The 19,110-nt window shown below is 38.7% G+C and overlaps 4 protein-coding genes across 6 annotated transcripts in view; 1 reads left to right on the top strand and 3 right to left on the bottom strand.

Annotated features, from left to right (window-relative positions):
- LOC104827442 (ubiquitin carboxyl-terminal hydrolase 12-like) overlaps window positions 1-8,000 on the bottom strand; it is a 10,873-nt gene extending 2,873 nt beyond the window's left edge. The window contains exons 1-23 of the mRNA XM_010560614.2: window positions 7,854-8,000; window positions 7,479-7,542; window positions 7,139-7,289; window positions 6,892-7,049; window positions 6,289-6,554; window positions 5,973-6,191; window positions 5,774-5,882; window positions 5,564-5,679; window positions 5,165-5,263; window positions 4,928-5,037; window positions 4,410-4,484; window positions 3,651-3,729; window positions 3,422-3,568; window positions 3,259-3,339; window positions 3,041-3,160; window positions 2,174-2,296; window positions 1,699-1,776; window positions 1,488-1,576; window positions 1,139-1,247; window positions 982-1,050; window positions 794-901; window positions 123-178; window positions 3-38 (exon numbers count right to left, since the gene is read on the bottom strand). Of these exons, the coding sequence (XP_010558916.1) occupies window positions 3-38; window positions 123-178; window positions 794-901; window positions 982-1,050; window positions 1,139-1,247; window positions 1,488-1,576; window positions 1,699-1,776; window positions 2,174-2,296; window positions 3,041-3,160; window positions 3,259-3,339; window positions 3,422-3,568; window positions 3,651-3,729; window positions 4,410-4,484; window positions 4,928-5,037; window positions 5,165-5,263; window positions 5,564-5,679; window positions 5,774-5,882; window positions 5,973-6,191; window positions 6,289-6,554; window positions 6,892-7,049; window positions 7,139-7,289; window positions 7,479-7,542; window positions 7,854-7,883 (2,492 nt within the window). The 5' untranslated portion in view covers window positions 7,884-8,000. The remainder of the gene's footprint in view (window positions 1-2; window positions 39-122; window positions 179-793; window positions 902-981; window positions 1,051-1,138; window positions 1,248-1,487; window positions 1,577-1,698; window positions 1,777-2,173; window positions 2,297-3,040; window positions 3,161-3,258; window positions 3,340-3,421; window positions 3,569-3,650; window positions 3,730-4,409; window positions 4,485-4,927; window positions 5,038-5,164; window positions 5,264-5,563; window positions 5,680-5,773; window positions 5,883-5,972; window positions 6,192-6,288; window positions 6,555-6,891; window positions 7,050-7,138; window positions 7,290-7,478; window positions 7,543-7,853) is intronic.
- Window positions 8,001-8,851: 851 nt separating this feature from the next.
- Window positions 8,852-10,749, bottom strand: LOC104826782 (40S ribosomal protein S5-1). The gene is made up of 5 exons (XM_010559660.2): window positions 10,639-10,749; window positions 10,435-10,529; window positions 9,478-9,749; window positions 9,177-9,380; window positions 8,852-9,079 (listed from the first exon to the last, which is right to left on the bottom strand). Exons 2-5 carry the CDS (start codon window positions 10,525-10,527, stop codon window positions 9,025-9,027), a joined length of 624 nt encoding a protein of 207 aa, XP_010557962.1. The 5' UTR covers window positions 10,528-10,529; window positions 10,639-10,749; the 3' UTR covers window positions 8,852-9,024.
- An 890-nt stretch (window positions 10,750-11,639) lies between these two features.
- LOC104826781 (golgin candidate 5) lies at window positions 11,640-15,171 on the bottom strand. Of its 3 annotated transcripts, none has more exons than XM_010559659.2 (4): window positions 15,033-15,171; window positions 14,854-14,932; window positions 13,450-14,389; window positions 11,640-13,339 (listed from the first exon to the last, which is right to left on the bottom strand). In XM_010559659.2, exons 3-4 carry the CDS (start codon window positions 14,371-14,373, stop codon window positions 11,822-11,824), a joined length of 2,442 nt encoding a protein of 813 aa, XP_010557961.1. In that variant the 5' UTR covers window positions 14,374-14,389; window positions 14,854-14,932; window positions 15,033-15,171; the 3' UTR covers window positions 11,640-11,821. The 3 variants fall into 3 exon arrangements, with proteins under 3 accessions (XP_010557961.1, XP_010557960.1, XP_019059751.1); XM_010559658.2 differs by having other exon boundaries at window positions 14,854-14,915; XM_019204206.1 differs by lacking the exon at window positions 15,033-15,171 and adding an exon at window positions 14,999-15,016 and having other exon boundaries at window positions 14,854-14,915.
- Window positions 15,172-15,326: 155 nt separating this feature from the next.
- Window positions 15,327-19,110, top strand: part of LOC104826780 (pre-mRNA-splicing factor prp12) — a 9,920-nt gene continuing 6,136 nt past the window's right edge. The window contains exons 1-7 of the mRNA XM_010559657.1: window positions 15,327-15,734; window positions 16,384-16,518; window positions 16,623-16,702; window positions 16,778-16,861; window positions 17,266-17,353; window positions 17,479-17,624; window positions 17,734-19,103. Of these exons, the coding sequence (XP_010557959.1) occupies window positions 15,543-15,734; window positions 16,384-16,518; window positions 16,623-16,702; window positions 16,778-16,861; window positions 17,266-17,353; window positions 17,479-17,624; window positions 17,734-19,103 (2,095 nt within the window). The 5' untranslated portion in view covers window positions 15,327-15,542. The remainder of the gene's footprint in view (window positions 15,735-16,383; window positions 16,519-16,622; window positions 16,703-16,777; window positions 16,862-17,265; window positions 17,354-17,478; window positions 17,625-17,733; window positions 19,104-19,110) is intronic.

The raw sequence follows: 19,110 nt of genomic DNA, 5'->3' as shown, positions 1-19,110 counted from the left end.
CTCTTTCCACAACATCATCGTAAGTCTGCAGCTTAGACCTAAAAATGAAAAGTCTAAGAAAAAGAAAAAGAAACAGAAGCTGTTCTTTGTGCAGATAGTGCAACATCCACAGAGGTACTTACAACTCCAGAACAAACTCATCTTCCTTCGGTTTTTCCAGAGCACGAAACCGAACCAGCTACAAAATCAAAAGCCACATTAGTCAATCACTCCCAACAAAACCATGGCAGCCATCCTACAACTAAACAAAAAGTCAGCAAATAAGCAGAATCTACAACTAACACGGAAATGATCAAAGGTAAACGGCAGAAAACAGAAGCCCAAGGTAGAAGGTAGGAGATAGTAATAACAGTCAGATATAACTCACTCAGTAGAGTCAGTAATTACGTGCCTGACCGCTAGACTGGAAAAGAGAGATGTAGACTTGAAGGGTTAAAATTGACTGGAAGGAAGGGGAGAGACAACGAATAGTATATATCTATCTAGTGTGTATATGTGTATATTATATTATAACAAGATAGAGAGAGAAAATAAAGCTAGGTTCTAAAGAAAATTAGATAGCTTGGAGGGAGATATAGTGGATATCACCCACAGGCACAGTACAAAGAAGTTATTGACGTACATGTTGCTCAGATGCCACGAAGAAAAGGAACTTTTATCAAGGATAAAGGAGTTAGCATAAGAACCATTCTACTGATCCGGACAGAAACCTAGTCACCGTGACTTTAGTTTTAGCATAATTCTACTAAGATATAGCAATATTAACTATTGAAAACAAAAAAGTACAATATACCTGTCGATTTTGAACATACTCAAAAAATGAAGGCACATCTGGGTATTGGAATTCACTCTCCTTGTCAGTAGGAGCTTTCTGGTAGCAAATTATATCTCCATCTTCAATCTGCATGAAAGAAAACCAAGTCATGTCAAAGAGATGGCATCAGACAGAGACCTTCAGCAAATAAGAGATTAAATCATTACTTGGCACAATCTGAATGAAGTCTTCTTATCCACGTGTTCACACATAACACAAGGTTCAAACTTTATTTCCTGAAAATCAGCCCAAAAGGCATTGAAAAAGATATTAAACCATAAGCATACAGACAAATCTAGGAGACAAATGGCAGAAGCAGCAAACCTCAAAAAGTTCTAATTCTTCATCAGGAGCAAAGCCAGCCATTTGATTCAGTTTTCCAACAATATCCAATGGCTTGCTGGAAGTTTTCACCATGAGTCGACCAACATATCTGGCAACACGAAGAAGACAAAGTTGTGAAATATTTAGGAGAGAAAATGAGCTCCAGTGGATAAAACTAAAAAAAATGAAAATGTAACTGATGGACAGAGAAAGTATAACTTTTCTGCTGGAAAAGAAGAGGAAATGAATATCTTTTCTTTATAAGATTACCAATTAGTTGTAGTAGTACTAGTGGTAAGCAATTGAAGAGTAGACAGAGAACAAAACAAAAGTTGGAAACTAGTATTACCTTATTTCTGCCTTTTCAGGATGATAAAGCTTAAAGAAAAGAAGAATCTCATCTTTTGATTTGTCTGGAGGAGGGACTGGACGTAAATCCTGATTTATTCAAAGAGGTTAAATATGACTTTTAGCTTTTCTTTCCTGCGATGAGTCTATTCAGACTCTCCTCAAATGACACAAGGCCTCAGGAATCAAACTTCCCAACAAGGTATTCTTACCGGTCCATGTACTACTTCCAAGAACAACTTTAATTCTGCATTGTTTGCCTTGTTCGACGCCTCTCTTATTTGTCCAACCTACAAAAACATTTTAAAGTAAATATTCCAAAATAAACACATCACTACGCAACTAGAGTTATCTACAGTAGGACTCTCCTACACAAGGACAAAAATCAACTACAGTTAACCTTGCACAGAGCAATAAATACTCTACTCCGCAACATAAAAACACAAGGTATGGCAGTTCTCTGAAAGCTCAGTTAAACAAAGGGCTATGAATATGCTCGACACAGATGGGATCACTTGAAATAATATTCTACAGAAAGAATAAATCAATAGCAGATAGACTGGTTCTAAGCACATCATTTTCGTTTTTTTTTTCTGTAAACAAATTGCAGATAAAAAGAATAATTCAAGACGGAAGAGACAAATCCTATTCATATGAGGGAAGAAAAGGAATAAATTATTAAATTACCGGCTGTGACTCCTCCTGAGGTGTTAGGGGACGATTAGGACGGTAGGTATGGTTTTGCCGCTTTGCCCAGATCCAGAAACGCTGAAATTGAACTGGAATACCAAATTCTTTGGCAACCTCCTCCTATAGTCCAGCAGAAAATTGTACTTGAAACGATTTCAATTCTCAAATAAATAAAACCAATAGAACTATAAGGAGCCATAGAGCCAACAACAAAAGACTTACAAGAACCAAGTGGGTAAAATTCCATGTATGAACATATTTGACGAAGAGCAAGGGCAGATTTATATTAAAATAAAGACATTTGCAACGTACAGCTGTTGGGAAAAATAAGCAAATAATCGTCTCAACGATATAAGCATAGCTATTATCTTGTTAAAGGGTCTTTTAAGATTCACCTTCAGATTAAACCAAGTGATATTATCAAATTTAATGTCTTCTACAAAGCTTGGTAAACGTCAATTTTTTAAGGTTCAAGAAGTACCATCGTCAGCAATTACAATGACATTCAAGCAATACCAATTAATTTCTTCCATGCCATTTCAATGAGTTCACTCGTAAGTACCAATAGTAGCAAATCATCATCACGACAGCCTCCCCCCACCCCCCCAAAAAAAAAAAAAAATTCTTTTCTAACAGAAAAGTTATCCCGCCAAAACTGAAACACTTATTGTAAGATTTCTGAACAAAGCCGAGATCTCTGACTGAAGATCCTTATCAAATTTTCTTAAGCGCAAGGTGGGTTTGATTAACCAAATGGTGGAATCTTTGCAAAACATATCTTCCATCAAACAAGCTCTATTTTCTTCGATAAACAGAAACTAAGGCAAGGAAAAATTCAGATAAAGCAGATAATATGGCAAGCACCTTAAATTGTTGAAAGGGGGTCTGTTTCTGGATTCGAAAACTGCGAACTTTGTCATGATCAACAAGATCAAAATAAATATCCTTCCCAATTTGTTCAGCAATGTCTTCATCTCTTGCAACCTTCACAGTCATAAATAGCATTAGTCATGACAGAACCACAACAGTACTCTACATCAGATTGACATAACATCAAAAACAATTAAACCATAGAAGCAAACCTTAATAATAGTGAAAAGGTGAGCCTGAGCCTTGTATCTTCTTTTATCTTCCTTCTCTTCTTGTTCTTTCTTTAGTCTTACCTGTTGTTAGATTGCAAGAAAACTCAGATGCAATAATGACGTGCATAATCAAAAGGAACAGATGACAAAAACAATATTTTACCCTTAAATGTTCCGCAATGTCCTTCTCATCAACGCCGCAAATTATTTTATCTTTATCACTTTCCCGAATATACACAAGCATGTATGCATTCGAGTATTTTGTGAATTTGAAAGATGGGTTATTGAAACCAGGATTAGTTTGGGGCAACTGAAAGGACATAAAAGAAGAAAACGCATCAGGTGAATTAAGAGACCGGAGAACCATAGAATAGCTGACGAGAAAATGTTACCTCTTCCTCGCCACCATATTGCTCTTCCATTGCCCTTTTCATATCTTCCTTGGTTACTCGTTCATCATCAAATTTATACCTGCACAATTTTAGAGGCTTTAATACTGAAGAGAAAAGGATAGATAGTGAACATTTGCCATTGTCAACTGAAACTAGTGCCAGGGACCACAAAGGAACCTAGATATTAAAAATCAAATATTATCACGTGAATAAATGAATATGCAAAAACAAAAATGATGAAATCAACAGTAAAAATGTCGACGAATGTGAATCTTATGAGATGATACTAAAATCACAATGACCATGCACAAATTGGTGTCATCCTTCAAACATAACATCACTGCTGAAGCTATTTGCATGAACACCAACTTTAATGTTTTGTTCTTGTTAGACAGAGCAACTAAGTAGGCCAAATTATGCTAATCTTGCATAATGTTGACATGCTACAATCCAACACATCAAACTATTAAAAGCCAGCTCCAACATCAATACCTGTATATCCACAAAAACAAATGTCTTCGGACATTTTTCAAGAATAAAGAAATCCTGCAGAGTGCTAATCTAGCTTCTATTAAACCTACCTTAATTATCATGCCCTGCATTATTTCTCACAATGAGTAACTATTGCTTTCAGGTGACAGCCTCTAAGAAAACAGAGGTCAAGCAGATAGAGTAGAAGATGGCATAATAGTGCCCGTCATGCACTCCTCCCATATCTTTGAAACTTATTTAAGAATAAGAGATCCAGAAGATGCATACCACTGATCAGACAATGTTGGCCTTATAAAAGCATAATAGTGCCCACCATGCACTCCACCGCTGTGAACTAATACACTACAGAAACATAACAGGGCTAAGTAGGCAAATGTGGCAACAGATAAAGGATGATGGTATGCTTTTCTCGATGAGCTAAATAATGACTAGTAATGATATAGTAGGACAAACCATGTTAATTAACTATCCAAGTAAACCTAAGCAACAGAAAGCAGGCATATATCTATATAAATTCAGTGGTAACACCCCGCACAAAATGCATACTCCTGTTGAAACTGCTATATAGGGCAGCCCGGTGCACAAAGCATCCCGCTGAGCGGGGGTCCGGGGAAGGGTCCCACCACAAGGGTGTATTGTAAGTAAACCTTACCTTGCAGAAATATCTGCAAGAGGCTGCTTCCAGAACTCGAACTTGTGACCTCAAGGTCACAACGACAACACCTTAACCGGTGCGCCAAGGCTCCCCTTCTTGAAACTGCTATATAAATTCACAAAAAACATACCTATGAAGTGTGTAAAGATTGCACACGTTCTTGTCTGCTTCAGGAGATAAATACTTTCGGTTCTCTCTATCAAGATCCAATTGCAGAGGAAATGCATACCGATCATTTATCTATAAATAAAAACTTCATCAGCACTCATCAAAGCCTGCAAATTGTCAACATCAAAAAATAGTACAGATAGACGGTCACCACCACATGCTCACTCGTTTCTAGGAACCTGGATCTTTCAACACTAACCTTCACCATGGTGTCCCGCGTAAAATCATATTCAAACCTCTTCAGTTGAAGTTGAAGAACTGGTGGGAAGTCCATGAATAGAACGCCTTTCTTGGCATCCTAAAACGATAAAAATGGTGTTCCTTCAGAATAAGACTAGATATGCCAACTTCATTTTCACAGTAAAAATGATAGTTGTCAGCTACAATTGCTCGGTTTCAAAGAATATACTAATTGGGAAAATATGATAAGAATTCAAACAGCTTCCTAAGGAATTTCCCATACATTATGAAACCTTTCTACACCAACAATATACAAAAATGAGCAACCAGATGAAAATGAAATGTACCCAGACAGGTACATTTTGAATTAATGTAGGTTCCCAAGAGCGTGTTATGAGAAAAAAGTAGGACATCCAACCTGCAAACCATGTCCTTCTGCATGATATTTGTTTTCTCCTTCAAGTCGTTCAACTTCGACATATTTGTCAAAAGAAGCATAAACATCCTTGCAGCCTTTCACATCAAGCTGGAGATCTGTTATGTAACAGATACATAAGTATAAAACTGTCTTCATAAAACCAAAAAAAAAAAGATAATAGAGAATGGTGCAGCAAATAAGACTAAATACCATAGAATGACTCTTTTCTCGTGGATTTGTAATCTACATTTATGCATTCAATGTAATTCATATGATGGCCTTCAAAGAGCTGTTGTATTGTTCCCTCCACAACTGTTCCCTAGAAAGCAAATAATACCAAAGGATCAAAAAAAAAAAAAAAACATCAACTGAGAAGCAACCAATGGCCAAGCTGCAAAACAGAAATCACCTTCATTTTATCCTCAAGCTTTTCACAGAGAACTCGGTTGAGTTCTTGGACATCATGTTGCATGAAAGAATCGTATGTATCCCAACCAAAAGACTTTGTCAGCTCCTTCGTTGCAACACTAGTGTCATTATATTGAAGCTTGTAAAACAAACTTTGGAGGGCCAAAGGAATACTTGCTGTAGGCGCATCATTCTCAGTCGTTGGCATGTGGTAGACAGCCTACAAATACAGCTCACACTTAAGACGCAATCATTCAAAAACCAGAAAAAAAAATAAATTAAAGACCTGAAAAAGAAAGATAGAAATGAATTACAACCTTTCTGAAGTAAGGCATATGATATAGGGTCTGTAGCAGAGAATTCATGTAACAAGTTGCACCTTGGTTCTTAAGTCCAACAAAACCGGTCTCTTTTTTTGAGTCATAAGACCAGTAATCAAGAACTTTACGTACAGCAACTTCAGCTTCAACAACAACAGTATCATTCACCAAATACCCTCTACTAGGATCATAGAGTTCACTGAGAGGCATGAATGATGTAAAACCCCAATCACTTTCTCTCGCATTGAATTGATGTTGCGTCTCTGGAGGAAAAGGTAAAGTGTAATGTTAAAAACACTTGAAGATTCAATTGTGCCATGAGACTCACACCTACATATTCAAAATTCCAAGGTTACCAGAAATTAGTAGATATTTTACTGACTAGGAAGCTCAGAAGATTGTACAACGCTGATTCTAAGTAATAATTTTTATTTTGTCTGTTCAGGTAAAATGAAGCCGTTCATTGCCTGATTCTCTTCCAAAATCTTGCAGTGACTCCTTTCTTCAAACCCAACATTTGAACTTTTAGAATCCACAAAATGTGCTACACGCAATCAGAATGACGTGTCTATATAAAAGGAATTAAGCAACTACAAATACCCTTTCTAATGGAATATCTGTTATGGATTTGATTGACTACAGCCAGACTGAACTGTGCATATCTGCTCCATCCATACGGCAAAGACGCAGAATCAGCGACATCCAAGTACATGGACAGATGGTCGACATTGTTTCCCTTCGGAAAAGTTAATATCCGCCTGCATGTAATAGACAACACACATGGCCAAAACCAATCAAAATGCATGTTAGGCAAAAACTCAAGGCTAAAAAGTATTTACACTATTACCATTTGTAGCCCCCAACAATAAACATGTCAGAGTAATGCTTCCTGGTGTTCAACCTAGAAAAATTTGAGATAGTCCAGGTGAATTTCAGAGTGGGAGGATCTTCCACCGGTTGGTTCTCCACAGTACTTGCAGGCTCAGCAGGTTGGGCAACTACAAATGCATCAACACTTGGTAAAAAAGATCAACATCCATAAAATCACAAAACCCTATAGCACCCTACACTATGGGCACTACAATGTGATAAACCCACAAGCTCTATCGTATCTAATCCATCAAATCAAAAGCAAGAGAAAAGAAGGGGGAGGATTTAAGCAGAAGATCAAAATCGATAACTCTTGCCTTCCATGGGCAGAGGGCCTTCGACCAAATCCGAGTGCGGCACGAGCATCTCCTCGTCCTCTTGCTGCAAAATCCGAACAGCAAACGGTACAAAAATCAGACCTATGACCCAGGAAAACCCTAATCCCGCCTTCCCGTGATCAAAATACAAAAAAGAAAAGTAGAAACCAAAATAACGAACATAACAAAATTGCAGCACTTTCGAATGATTCAAAACTATCACAATGAAAAAATCGGAAGAAAAAAAACTACTGGATCACATAAACGAAGCGAACAAATACTCAGATGCTGATTCGAGTGAATACAGACAGAACCCACAAAGGAAACATCCAAAAAAAAAAACACAAACACAACAAACGATGAATCGGGATCTACATCAACTGGCGGCGGAGTAATCACAGTCATTGGTCAGAGAGAGATTGACAGACGGATCGAGAGACCGAGAAACAGAGAAAATATCAGAGAAGAAGTTAGTGAGAGTTTCTCCAGGGGAACTCAATCGATCCTCTCGGTCGGTGACTAAAATGATATTTTCGTGAAATCACGAGGGTATAATTGGAACACACCTCAAATGTGTATGTATGTTCCCGTGGTTTGGTCGGCGAAACAAGACGGACCAATGAGAACGTGACAAAGAAGGAACTCCGAATGATGACGTCATACAAGGCCTCGACGTGGCTGCTTCACACCGAGGATGTCACCTGATCTGACGTGACAGTTGATTTTATTTTAAATCCCGACGAGAAAAAAAAAATGGGAGAAATATCACCATGAGAAAATGTCAAATCTCTGTTCCTTATTTTCAACCTTTATTTAAATAAATTCGAAATATTAATTTAATCGTAAATTTTATTTAAACAAATGGAAATACTAGTAGAAACAATATTTTACCCAAAAAAAAACATTAAAAGAAAAGCCCAAACCCAACAGAAGCGCACTAACTATCGGAACCCTTCAAATTCAGGCAAAACTAGTCATCCCTCTCACTGCACCAGAGACAGCGCCGCGTGCTCATCACAACCCTCCACGTAACCACGTTTGTTCGTACATTTTTTTTCCAAATATTTCCAAATATTTTTTTAAAATAAATAAATATAAATATTGTTTTAACAAAACAAATATATTACCGTATCAAGTTGCTAAAGGCGTATCAAGTAGGGATTGAACCTGATTTGCTCTTCTCCCATCCCCTTAGAGTCTTGGACCAAACTCTCAATCTGATTTGCCGTTCTTGGGCTAAATGGAAATCTGCTGAAGTACGAACATTTTACGATGCTGCTGAAGTAGAAGAAACACAGCAGTAATAAGTTCTAAAAAAAATTAGGCTTAATATTGGCCGAGGCAAAAATACGAGTTACGAAAACCGTATCAAGTTGCTAAAGGCGTCTCAAAATTTATCTATCTACTAAAGAAGTTTATATGAAATTAAGTTCTTGCCAATTGAACAAAACATCTGAAACATCATCCCATGCTTGTAATTGAAAAAAAAAATTGCAAAACAAAACACTCTTTGAAGATATGTAATGCAGGGCAAAAGGGAGGTTCTTCAACGGTTGGCCTTGGCAACTCTCTCAATCTCGTCCTTCTTCTTGATGGCGTAGCTGCACACGTCAATGGAAGTGTAAGGTTTATGCAATTAAGCCAGCAACATTCGAGTAACGAATTGGCAAGGAAGAGACACTGAAGTATATGTTTCACCTGTTGGAGGAGCCTTTCGCTGCGTTGATCAGCTCATCAGCGAGGCACTCTGCAATGGTTTTGATGTTTCTGAACGCAGCTTCACGTGCACCAGTCGTGAGCAAGTAGATAGCCTGGTTTACACGTCTAAGAGGAGATATATCGACGGCCTGCCTCCTGACCACACCGGCAGAACCAATCCTGGTGGCATCCTCACGGGGCCCACTGGTTTAAGACACGAAAGCCACGATAATAAGTTTAATGTGGTAAAACGAAACACATGGGTCGGAATAAACACACTAGATGAGGTTGCTCTCGGCACCTGTTCACGATGGCATCAACGATAACTTGAATTGGGTTCAAGTCAGTTAAGAGATGGATGATCTCCATGGCATGCTTGACAATCCTCACGGCCATCAATTTTTTACCATTGTTTCTACCGTGCATCATAAGAGAGTTTGTCAGCCTCTCCACAATTGGGCACTGAGCCTTCCTGAACCTCTTCACAGAGTATCTTCCGGCAGTGTGAGGCACGTAGGTTGCATGTTTTGCCGGCTGAACCCCGATGTAGTCAACAAGACTGATGTCTGTGACCTGTATGATATCATGTTCAGGGGAAAAATTTGACATTAATCCAGATAACTTGCAAGGACTAAAATAAAGGAACCCTGCATTGCAACATCATTTCTCAAGATAGAGATAGGGTCACAATAAAAAGTCAGTTGAAAACTATCAGAAACAAGTATTGCTGCCCTTTAAGTCAGCCAGGTTATTGAACTAATGAAAACTCCTCCAGACAAACAAACTTTAGCAAGATAACAAAACAACAGCAAAAGGGGAGACTAGTATAGTCCAATTAGATTGACATTACTCTATTTCCAAGAAGGTAAATGAAGCTTTACAGTACGAAGATGCATGGGGAAATTTAGGCCGATTGGAATTTTCCAAGTATCACACTTCAATAACTGCCAATGTCAAGAGACATTGTAATAACCAATTATCACTCTCCGGAACCTAAATGCTCGATCTAAACTCTAAAGTTGTCAAACACCTGATTCTACTTTTACAAAACAGCTGAAGACAATAAGCCAGTGCGATTGTCATATAAAACACAAAATATATACTATAATGCCACTAAATCTCAATAAAAAACGACACATCAAGGATCGAATTCCGACAATCATAAAACTAGATCTGATACAGAAGGAAAGTCGAAGTCACTCAACCAACAGAGACACTAAATACCATAATTACTCAGATAAATCGGTGAGGTACTTACCGAAACGTCATCAAAGCTCCAACGGTTGAAGAGCTTGACCTCATTGGTGAGTGCCTGCTGCATCTCCGCGTCCAATGCTTCGGCGGCGGCCATGGCTGCACCAGCAATTAGCATAAGCGAAGCTCGCGGATAAGAGAGAGAGAAAAAGAGAGAATAGAGGGAGAGGGAGAGGGAGAGGGAGAGGAAGAGGGAGAGCAGACATACCTGAGATTCGCGTGAGTGATGGCGAAGGAGAGGCCGCGTGAAGAAAGAAGAAACTATCCGCCTATCCACGTAAAGAGACGATGAAAGAAAAGAAAACCCTAATATATGCTCAGCTGCCGTCTTAGGGTTTCTAGTTATGAAATGGGTTTCAGTGGTCCTTTTTTGGGCTTTTTATTATTGGACTCTTGGATTTCGTCCAACAAAAATTTACTTGTAGATTTCTCTAGTTTTTTAAAATTATAAAGTTTTTTCTCACTAAGATTTTTTAAAAAAATTATAAGAATATAAAAAAAATTTGAAAAAACTCTAAAATAGTTTCGACATAAAATAGTTTCAACTCTCGAATAAATAGTCTCATTTTTCTAAGACTTTGAATGACATTGTTTTTTATTTTGGGTTTTTGGCTTTAGTTTTTGGTTTTTGGTTTTTAGTTTTTGGTTTTTAGTTTTCATAATTGTAAATCTAAAAAAAATTGTACTTTTTTATTTTTAGTTGATTTTTTTCATAAAGTAGATTTCTAGGTTTTTAGGAAAACCAAATTTTAAAAAATTTGATTGTCGGTTTTTTTAGTTTTTAAAATTCAAAAACTCCGAAAAACCACCTCTCATTCAACACCTAAATGTTTTTTTCTCGAAATTATAAAGTAGTTTCTCGTAAATTTACTAATTTTTTTAATTCAGAAGTTAAATCCAAAAAGAATATGGTAGAGCCCGTGATCGGATTCAATAGAGAGACCGCCATATCTCTTCCTTAAAGAATCGAAAGAATTCTTTTTCCTTTAATTTAAGAGGGTATTTCGGTTATTGGTGAAGGTATTTTTGGGTTTGGTTTAAAAAATTAAATTAAACTCGATTTTTATGTTAGAATAATTCGGATGTTCGAAAAAATATAACCGACCCTTACAGAAAATCAAATGTTAAATATTTAATTTGACAAGAAAATGGCTTCTGATCTTGGGGGAAAGAGGCAAATGACCAATGAACTAGAAGTACATACCATCATTGGAAAACCAGAAATCAATAATACATTAAGTTGAATAAATTTAATGATGAGAACATCTTCAGACAAAACACACAAAACTCTGTAAGAAAATATTCCATGTTGCTTTACGAGTTTAAAATACAATCTATTGTTTCAGCTTGGGCTGATGACTGTGCAGTTTTCTTTTTCTCAGTTCCATGTTTCATCTTTCTTGTCCATTACTATTATTTGGGGAAACTTCAGTTTCAGCTTCTGTGGAGGTATGAGTTGCTGAGTTCATTGTCTGAGTTCCCTCTTCATCTGCCTTCTCCATGACTACTACTGTATGCGGAGCTTCAGTTTCAGATTCCTCTGATGCATGAGAAGACGATTTCGTTATCCGAGTTCCCTCTTCCTCTGCCTTCTCCATGACTATGGTGGATAAAGCTTCGATTTCAGATTCCTCTGATGCATGAAATGATGTGTTCATCGTCTGAATTCCCTCTTCATCTGCCTTCTCCATGACTACTACTGTATGTGGAGCTTCAGTTTCAGATTCCTCTGATGCATGAGAAGACGATTTCGTTATCCGAGTTCCCTCTTCCTCTGCCTTCTCCATGACTATGGTGGATAAAGCCTCGATTTCAGGTTCCTCTGGTGCATGAAATGATGTGTTCATCGTCTGAATTCCCTCTTCATCTGCCTTCTCCATGACTACTACTGTATGTGGAGCTTCAGTTTCAGATTCCTCTGATGCATGAGAAGACGATTTCGTTATCCGAGTTCCCTCTTCCTCTGCCTTCTCCATGACTATGGTGGATAAAGCCTCGATTTCAGGTTCCTCTGGTGCATGAAATGATGTGTTCATCGTCTGAATTCCCTCTTCATCTGCCTTCTCCATGACTACTACTGTATGTGGAGCTTCAGTTTCAGATTCCTCTGATGCATGAGAAGACGATTTCGTTATCCGAGTTCCCTCTTCCTCTGCCTTCTCCATGACTATGGTGGATAAAGCCTCGATTTCAGGTTCCTCTGATGCATGAAATGATGTGTTCATCATCTGAATTCCCTCTTCATCTGCCTTCTGCACGACTATGGTGGATAAAGCTTCGATTTCAGATTCCTCTGATGCATGTTTTATTGAGTCTATTGTATGTGTTTCCTCTTCATCCTTCTTGTCCATGACCATTGTCGGTACAGTTTCAGATTCAGATTCTTCTGACACAGATTTTGTTGAATTCTTTGTCTCCATTCCCTCTTCATCAAAAGTGTCGGTGACTTTAACTTCTGAACCTTTGCTTTCATCAGCATCAGGTACCCGAGTTTGAGCTTCATCAGTTTTCAGCTTACAGTCTTCCTTTACGTCGTTTTCCGCTTCAGAATCTTTCTTCACAGAATCCTCCATTAGACCGTCTGCTAAACCCTTCTCCGATTCTTTTCCATCATCTTCTGGTGTTTTTCCCGAAGTTTGCTCTGGTGAACCATCTGTTGAGATCTTCATTTCCAATCTTTCATCTTCAACATTTCCCGTGATATCAGCTTCCGAGTTAAGAGCTTTCTTTTGGGTTTCTTCGGATACATCGTCCACTGAATCTGTAGTATCCTTTTCTCCTTCGTTAACTTCGCCTTTTGGTTTGATTTCTTTCGGTTTCATAACTAAAGGCCCCAGCTTTGGATCAATATCCTTGACTAGATGGGTTAGAGATCTCGCGTCCCGTGCTTCAGCTAACCGTGTAGACAACTGCAACAAACAACAAACGAAACAATGAAACATACGAGGATGCAAGAGAGTTAGCTATGTCCGGAATGGAAAACTCAGGAAAATGTCTAGTTTTATACTAATATATCCACCTGTTGTATCTGTTCAACCCTGGGTTTCAGATCATCAATGGATGCTTTCTTGTAGACCCCGCGAAGAACGTACATCAAGTGTGAACTTAGATGATCGATACGATGTTGTTGGAGCTCGCATTGAGGTACACCCGAGACACAACCAATGGCGTAAAACGGGCAATTAACAAGCTTCTTAGGGCATACAGTGATGCAATGTCTGTCCATTTCTCGTCTCATTATACTCTCTGAGCATTTCTGCTCACACGGGATTATCTTGAACAGGCAAACCGAGTCATGATTCTCCATCTGATTGGCACAAAAGACAGAAGTACAACCCTCGTTTTCACAGTCCATTGATCTATACCCACAATGTCCGAAATGCTCATCTAGTTCTCCCCGTGTCTTAAAACTCAACTTACAGTGAAAACTGTTCTTAAAATCAACGTTCTTAAGTAAAGTCTGAGCGATTGCTTCTCGGTGATCCATCAACCAAAACCCGTTTATCTCCATCTCCTGCCCGAAATCATCGATATGGTCTTCTCTCCTTTCACTCAGCAGCCAACCCGAAACCCGGCTGAACAGATTTCTCTTTGACGTGGCAAAATCATCGATGAACTCAGATATGATATCGAGTGGATCATTAGAGGCCTCTGCCTCTGAACCCCCTTCTAGAACAATGTGCTCAGCCACAAAACTCTCACTTCTGTGAGTAAGATACTCAATCATTTCTTTTCTAATATCAGCAGCCACCGAACCAGGGTATCTGAAGATATCACCCGTCGTGTTGTCAACACACGCGGTGGCCAAACCCGGAAGAAAAGCTTGTGCTATCTTGTGAACTACTTCTGTATCATAGAGACCACAATGGAAAGAGGGTCCTCCCTCTTTCTCATCTTCGATTTTCTCGGGAAATCGGTCTATATCCTTAACGGGAGGATCCATGATGTATCAGACTTGTCTGCACAACACAAAAAACATAACAAAGAACTAATATAACAGATTCAAGAATCAAACGGGAAACGCAAAACATTCAGGCAGAGAGGCCAGAGATGTTCCAAAAGCTGCATATACACACTGACAAACCCTAACACCATACCCAAAATGTCTACATTGTTCAGAATGTTTGATCACACAACCTGATCAGGTCAACGAATCTTTCAGACAAACAGATCCGGATTCGATTATAATTTACAACCCGAATTAAATTGGAACTTTGGAAATCATAATTTACATCGATCAAATCACGAGAACACATTTACACATTCGACTCCACAATTCAGAGACGGTACCAAGTCTCAACCCTTTCGGATTCAGTGCCCACACGAACAAGAAGAAAACAGATGCAAAAAACGAAGAATTCGAAAGGGTTTTCAGAACAAGAGCGTTTGAACAGATGGGATTTGATCAAACAGGATTGCATACCTCGGATTTGGGTTCGGACCAGGTGACCAGACAGATAATTTAGCAGCGTCGATTAACAAAACCTGTAAGAAAACGAAATCTAACACCGGATCAAGGTACGAACAAAAAAGGAGGAGAGAATCCAAAAAAAAGAGAGAGAGAGAACCCAGAAACAAGACAGGAGAAGGGAATATTCTCACGACTGGTTTTGGCGGTATTTTAGGGTCTGTTGCCTGAACTTCGTCGCCACAGCTCTTCGTGTCTTAGAATGGATCAAATTGATAGAATTCGAATATCTGAACAAGAATTTTCATCTCTATTCTCGTCCCGATATTTGTTCAAATTGTTATGCGAAAATCTTATATTGCATATTTAATTAAATGGTATTTTTAAATAAAAATATTTAATTAAAATATGTTTTTTTGGGGAAAAGTTGATGAAACTGTTTAAAGATTAGGGTTTGCAATTTATTTACACACATACATACACATACATACATACAGACAGACAGATAGTGTACCTATACCTCAAGCAGAGACTAAATCTACGAACAATATGACGGTGACACAAAAAAGATAGGGTCTTTCTGAAAGCTTCCTCTGATCATACCAAACAGTGTCTGCTTTCACTCCAATTTCTCACCTTTTTTTTTGCTATTTCCCCGAGAAGAAGAAAACCCTTGATCGCCGGAACTAGTGTTCCCGTTGGCGATGGCGGTTCCGGAGGAGGAATCCTACGCTAAGTCTCAATCGACGTCGGCCACGGCTGCGGCGGCGGCAGCTCCGTCGTCTTCCGGCGACGTTTGCTACCTCGCCAAATGTGTCCTCCGCCCAAGCGTTGTTCTCCAGGTCGCCTATGGCTACTTTCGCTCCAGGTCCTTCCGCGACATCGTTTTCGGCAAGGTCCGAGCTTCTCCTGCTGTGAATCGTTCCTCTCTCTTTTGATTGTTTCTTTCGGTTTCTTGCGATTCGAATTCGATTCTCGTTTGGGGATATTTTCGTACTATCGAATTTGCTCGATTGGAAGCTGCGATTCTGTGAAGGTGACATGCGAGCGAAGAGTCCGTCCTCGTTTCCCTTTCTTTGTTGTCGTGCCTTTGGGCATCGTGAAAGGAACGAAATGCGTGCTTTTTGGTGTAGTCACAGTTTTATCACTCTATCAGGAACATCTTCAAATTACGCAGATTTCATGTTTCTCTTTCGATTGTGAAGAATGACAAGTCTGTTTAGGAGTTTGGCATTCCAGTTATACCGATCGAAATTATTTTCTGAATTTCTGTTACATTTTCAAAATCAGACCTTGGTAATCTGCGAAGTTCATTGTTTATTCAATGCTTGAAGTAATGTTTTTATGCCATGCGATTTATGATAAGTTTTTTTATGCCTTTGCCTAAACCATCTTAAAATCTTAGGAAGCGATGTGGGTTTGTGGAAAAAGCCTGTGTCGGTGTTGCAAAACTTCAATATGTACGGCATACGAGGAATGTTATGGTGAATTACTTTGATCAATTACTAACTGTGATGGGATTTCTGTTTTCCTTTTTCTTTTCAGGAGACCTGCATAGAATTGGTATCTATTGGTGAAGATGGGATTGTTCAATCTGTTTGTGAGCAGAGTGTTTTTGGAACAATTAAGGATTTGGCCGTCATACCTTGGAATAATGAATTTCATATGAGAAGTACACAGGTCTGTTTGAAGATGTTTCCAAATGCAAGAAATGAATTTTTGGTTGTTAGTTGTGAGGAATAGGATTCTTGTGATATAATTTGATCTTCTGTTATCCTTTACAGATATCAGGAAAAGACCTTTTGGCAGTTATTTCTGATTCTGGGAAGCTCTCATTTCTCTCATTTAGCAATGAAATGCACAGGTTTCTTTCTCGTAATATTCTTACTTATGTTGCAAATTTTGTGTCATTTGTTCTTAGTTTTGCTGGTTGGTGCAGGTTCTCTCCTGTGTCACATGTTCAACTTTCTAGTCCTGGAAACTCTACGCTTCAACTTGGCCGAATGCTTGCTGTTGATTCCAGGTAAGTTGTAGTTCTTACTTTTGTCCGCGACCCATGAGTTAATTAATCATGTGACTCTATCCATGACTTGCTGTTAGTACCTATTCAGGTTACCATCTGTTGTTTATGTTTTCATGCCATTTCCCATCTAGTTTACTATTGAAATTTCTAGGAAGTTGATTTTATGAAGCACTCATTTTTCTTGTCACACTTTGATTTAGCTGATGCAAGTAGGAGCAGGCGATTTCTTCTTAAAATCAAGGTGTGGCGAGAAAAATGAATGTTTCATAAAAGCAACTTCCACCTTTCAATAGTAAAATAGATGTCACTTGGCATGAGTGCTTCACAAACCGACTGGGACAAGCGTTTTCTTCTTAATCTCGACAGCAACAATTATTTGTTAACTCCTATTATGGGATTTGCAGTGGTCTCTTTCTCGCTGCCAGTGCGTACCATGATCACTTTGGGCTATTTTCCCTTTCAACATCATCTGTGGGTGATATTATTAATGAGGTATTTCTTTCGGCCTCTAACTTCCAACCAACTCGTCATTGCAATTTAAATAGTCAAGCAAACTTTTTCTGTTTGTTCTTGTGATATGAGCATTATGGATAAAGTAGTGTAAACGTTTTTTTCAGAGGATATTTTATCCTTCTGAAAACAGCGGGGACATCATTTCAGAACAAGCAATATCTGGGTCCATTTGGAGTATGTGTTTCATTTCTAAAAACCTTCATGAACCTAGCAAGGAGTATGACCCTGTTCTTGCCATTGTTTTGAATAGGTAAGAGTTCCTTATACTCTCAAACTTCTGTTTTTTTAGATTGTGTTTTCTCGATAAGAGTGTGTAATATTTTCAGGATCACTTATCTTAGTTATTGCTTGTGGTACAGGAAAGGGTCTCTCATGAATGATCTGGTTTTGTTCAGATGGAATGTCAAAGAACAATCCATATGTTTAATGTCAGAATATGCCGAGCCCGGAGCACTATCACATACTATTGTTGAAGTTCCTCATTCCTATGGATTTGCTTTTCTCTTCAGGGTTGGTGATGCTCTCTTAATGGATCTTAGGGATGCTCAAAACCCTTGCTGTTTGTTTAGGACGTCTTTAGATCTCGTGCCTGCTTCTTTAGGGGAAGATCATTTTGTAGAAGAGTCATGTAGAGTGCAAGATGGAGATGATGAAGGTCTTTTTAATGTTGCTGCATGTGCATTGTTGGAGCTCAGGGATTATGATCCCATGTGCATAGATAGTGAAAGTGGCATCGGGAAGTTGGGTTCCAAGCATGTGACTTCATGGACTTGGGAGCCAGAAAATTATTGTAACCCCCGGATGATTTTTTGCTTAGATGATGGAGAATTTTTCATGTTTGAACTCACTTATGACTCTAACGGGATGAAAGTGAATCTGTCAGAGTGTTTGCACAAGAGCTTACCATGCAAGGAAATTTTGTGGGTTGAAGGTGGATTACTGGCTGCATTCGTTGAAATGGCAGATGGAGTGGTTTTCAAAGTGGAAACCGGTAAGCTACATTGGGTGAGTCCGATACAAAATATTGCTCCAATCTTGGATATGTCGATTGTGGATGACCAGAATGAGAAACGTGACCAAATGTTTGCTTGCTGTGGTGTGACACCTGAAGGCTCCTTTAGAATTATTCGAAGTGGCATCAGCGTAGAAAAGCTTCTGAAAACTGCTCCTATTTATCAAGGAATAACTGGTACTTGGACTGTTCGGATGAAGCTTACCGATATTTACCATTCATTTCTTGTGTTGTCATTTGTTGAGGAGACAAGGGTCCTGTCAGTTGGATTGAGTTTTAAAGATGTGACTGATTCTGTCGGTTTCCAGCCCGATGTCTGCACCTTGGCATGTGGGCTTGCAGCCAATGGACTGTTAGTTCAAATTCACCAAAATGCAGTAAGGCTTAGCATGCCCACCGAGGATGCTCATTCTGACGGTATTACTGTTTCTTCACCATTTTGTACCTCTTGGTTTCCAGACAATGTAAGTATTAGTCTGGGGGCAGTTGGAGAAAATTTAATAGTTATCTCTACATCCAATCCTTGGTTTCTGTCTGTTCTTGGGGTTAAATTGCTCTCTTCCAATTATTATGAAATCTATGAAATGCAACGATTGACATTGCAGTATGAGGTTTCCTGCATCTCCATTCCTCAGAGACATATAGGAAAGAAAAGACTCTATCCTTCTACCACATTGAATTTATCTGATAATAGCTACGCCGCTACAATTCCTGCTGGTATGGA

Source organism: Tarenaya hassleriana, unplaced genomic scaffold, assembly GCF_000463585.1.
Source record: "Tarenaya hassleriana unplaced genomic scaffold, ASM46358v1 Cleome5, whole genome shotgun sequence".
Lineage (NCBI taxonomy): Eukaryota > Viridiplantae > Streptophyta > Magnoliopsida > Brassicales > Cleomaceae > Tarenaya > Tarenaya hassleriana.
Note: the sequence above shows the minus strand (reverse complement) of the source record. Positions and strands in the feature narration are given on the sequence as shown.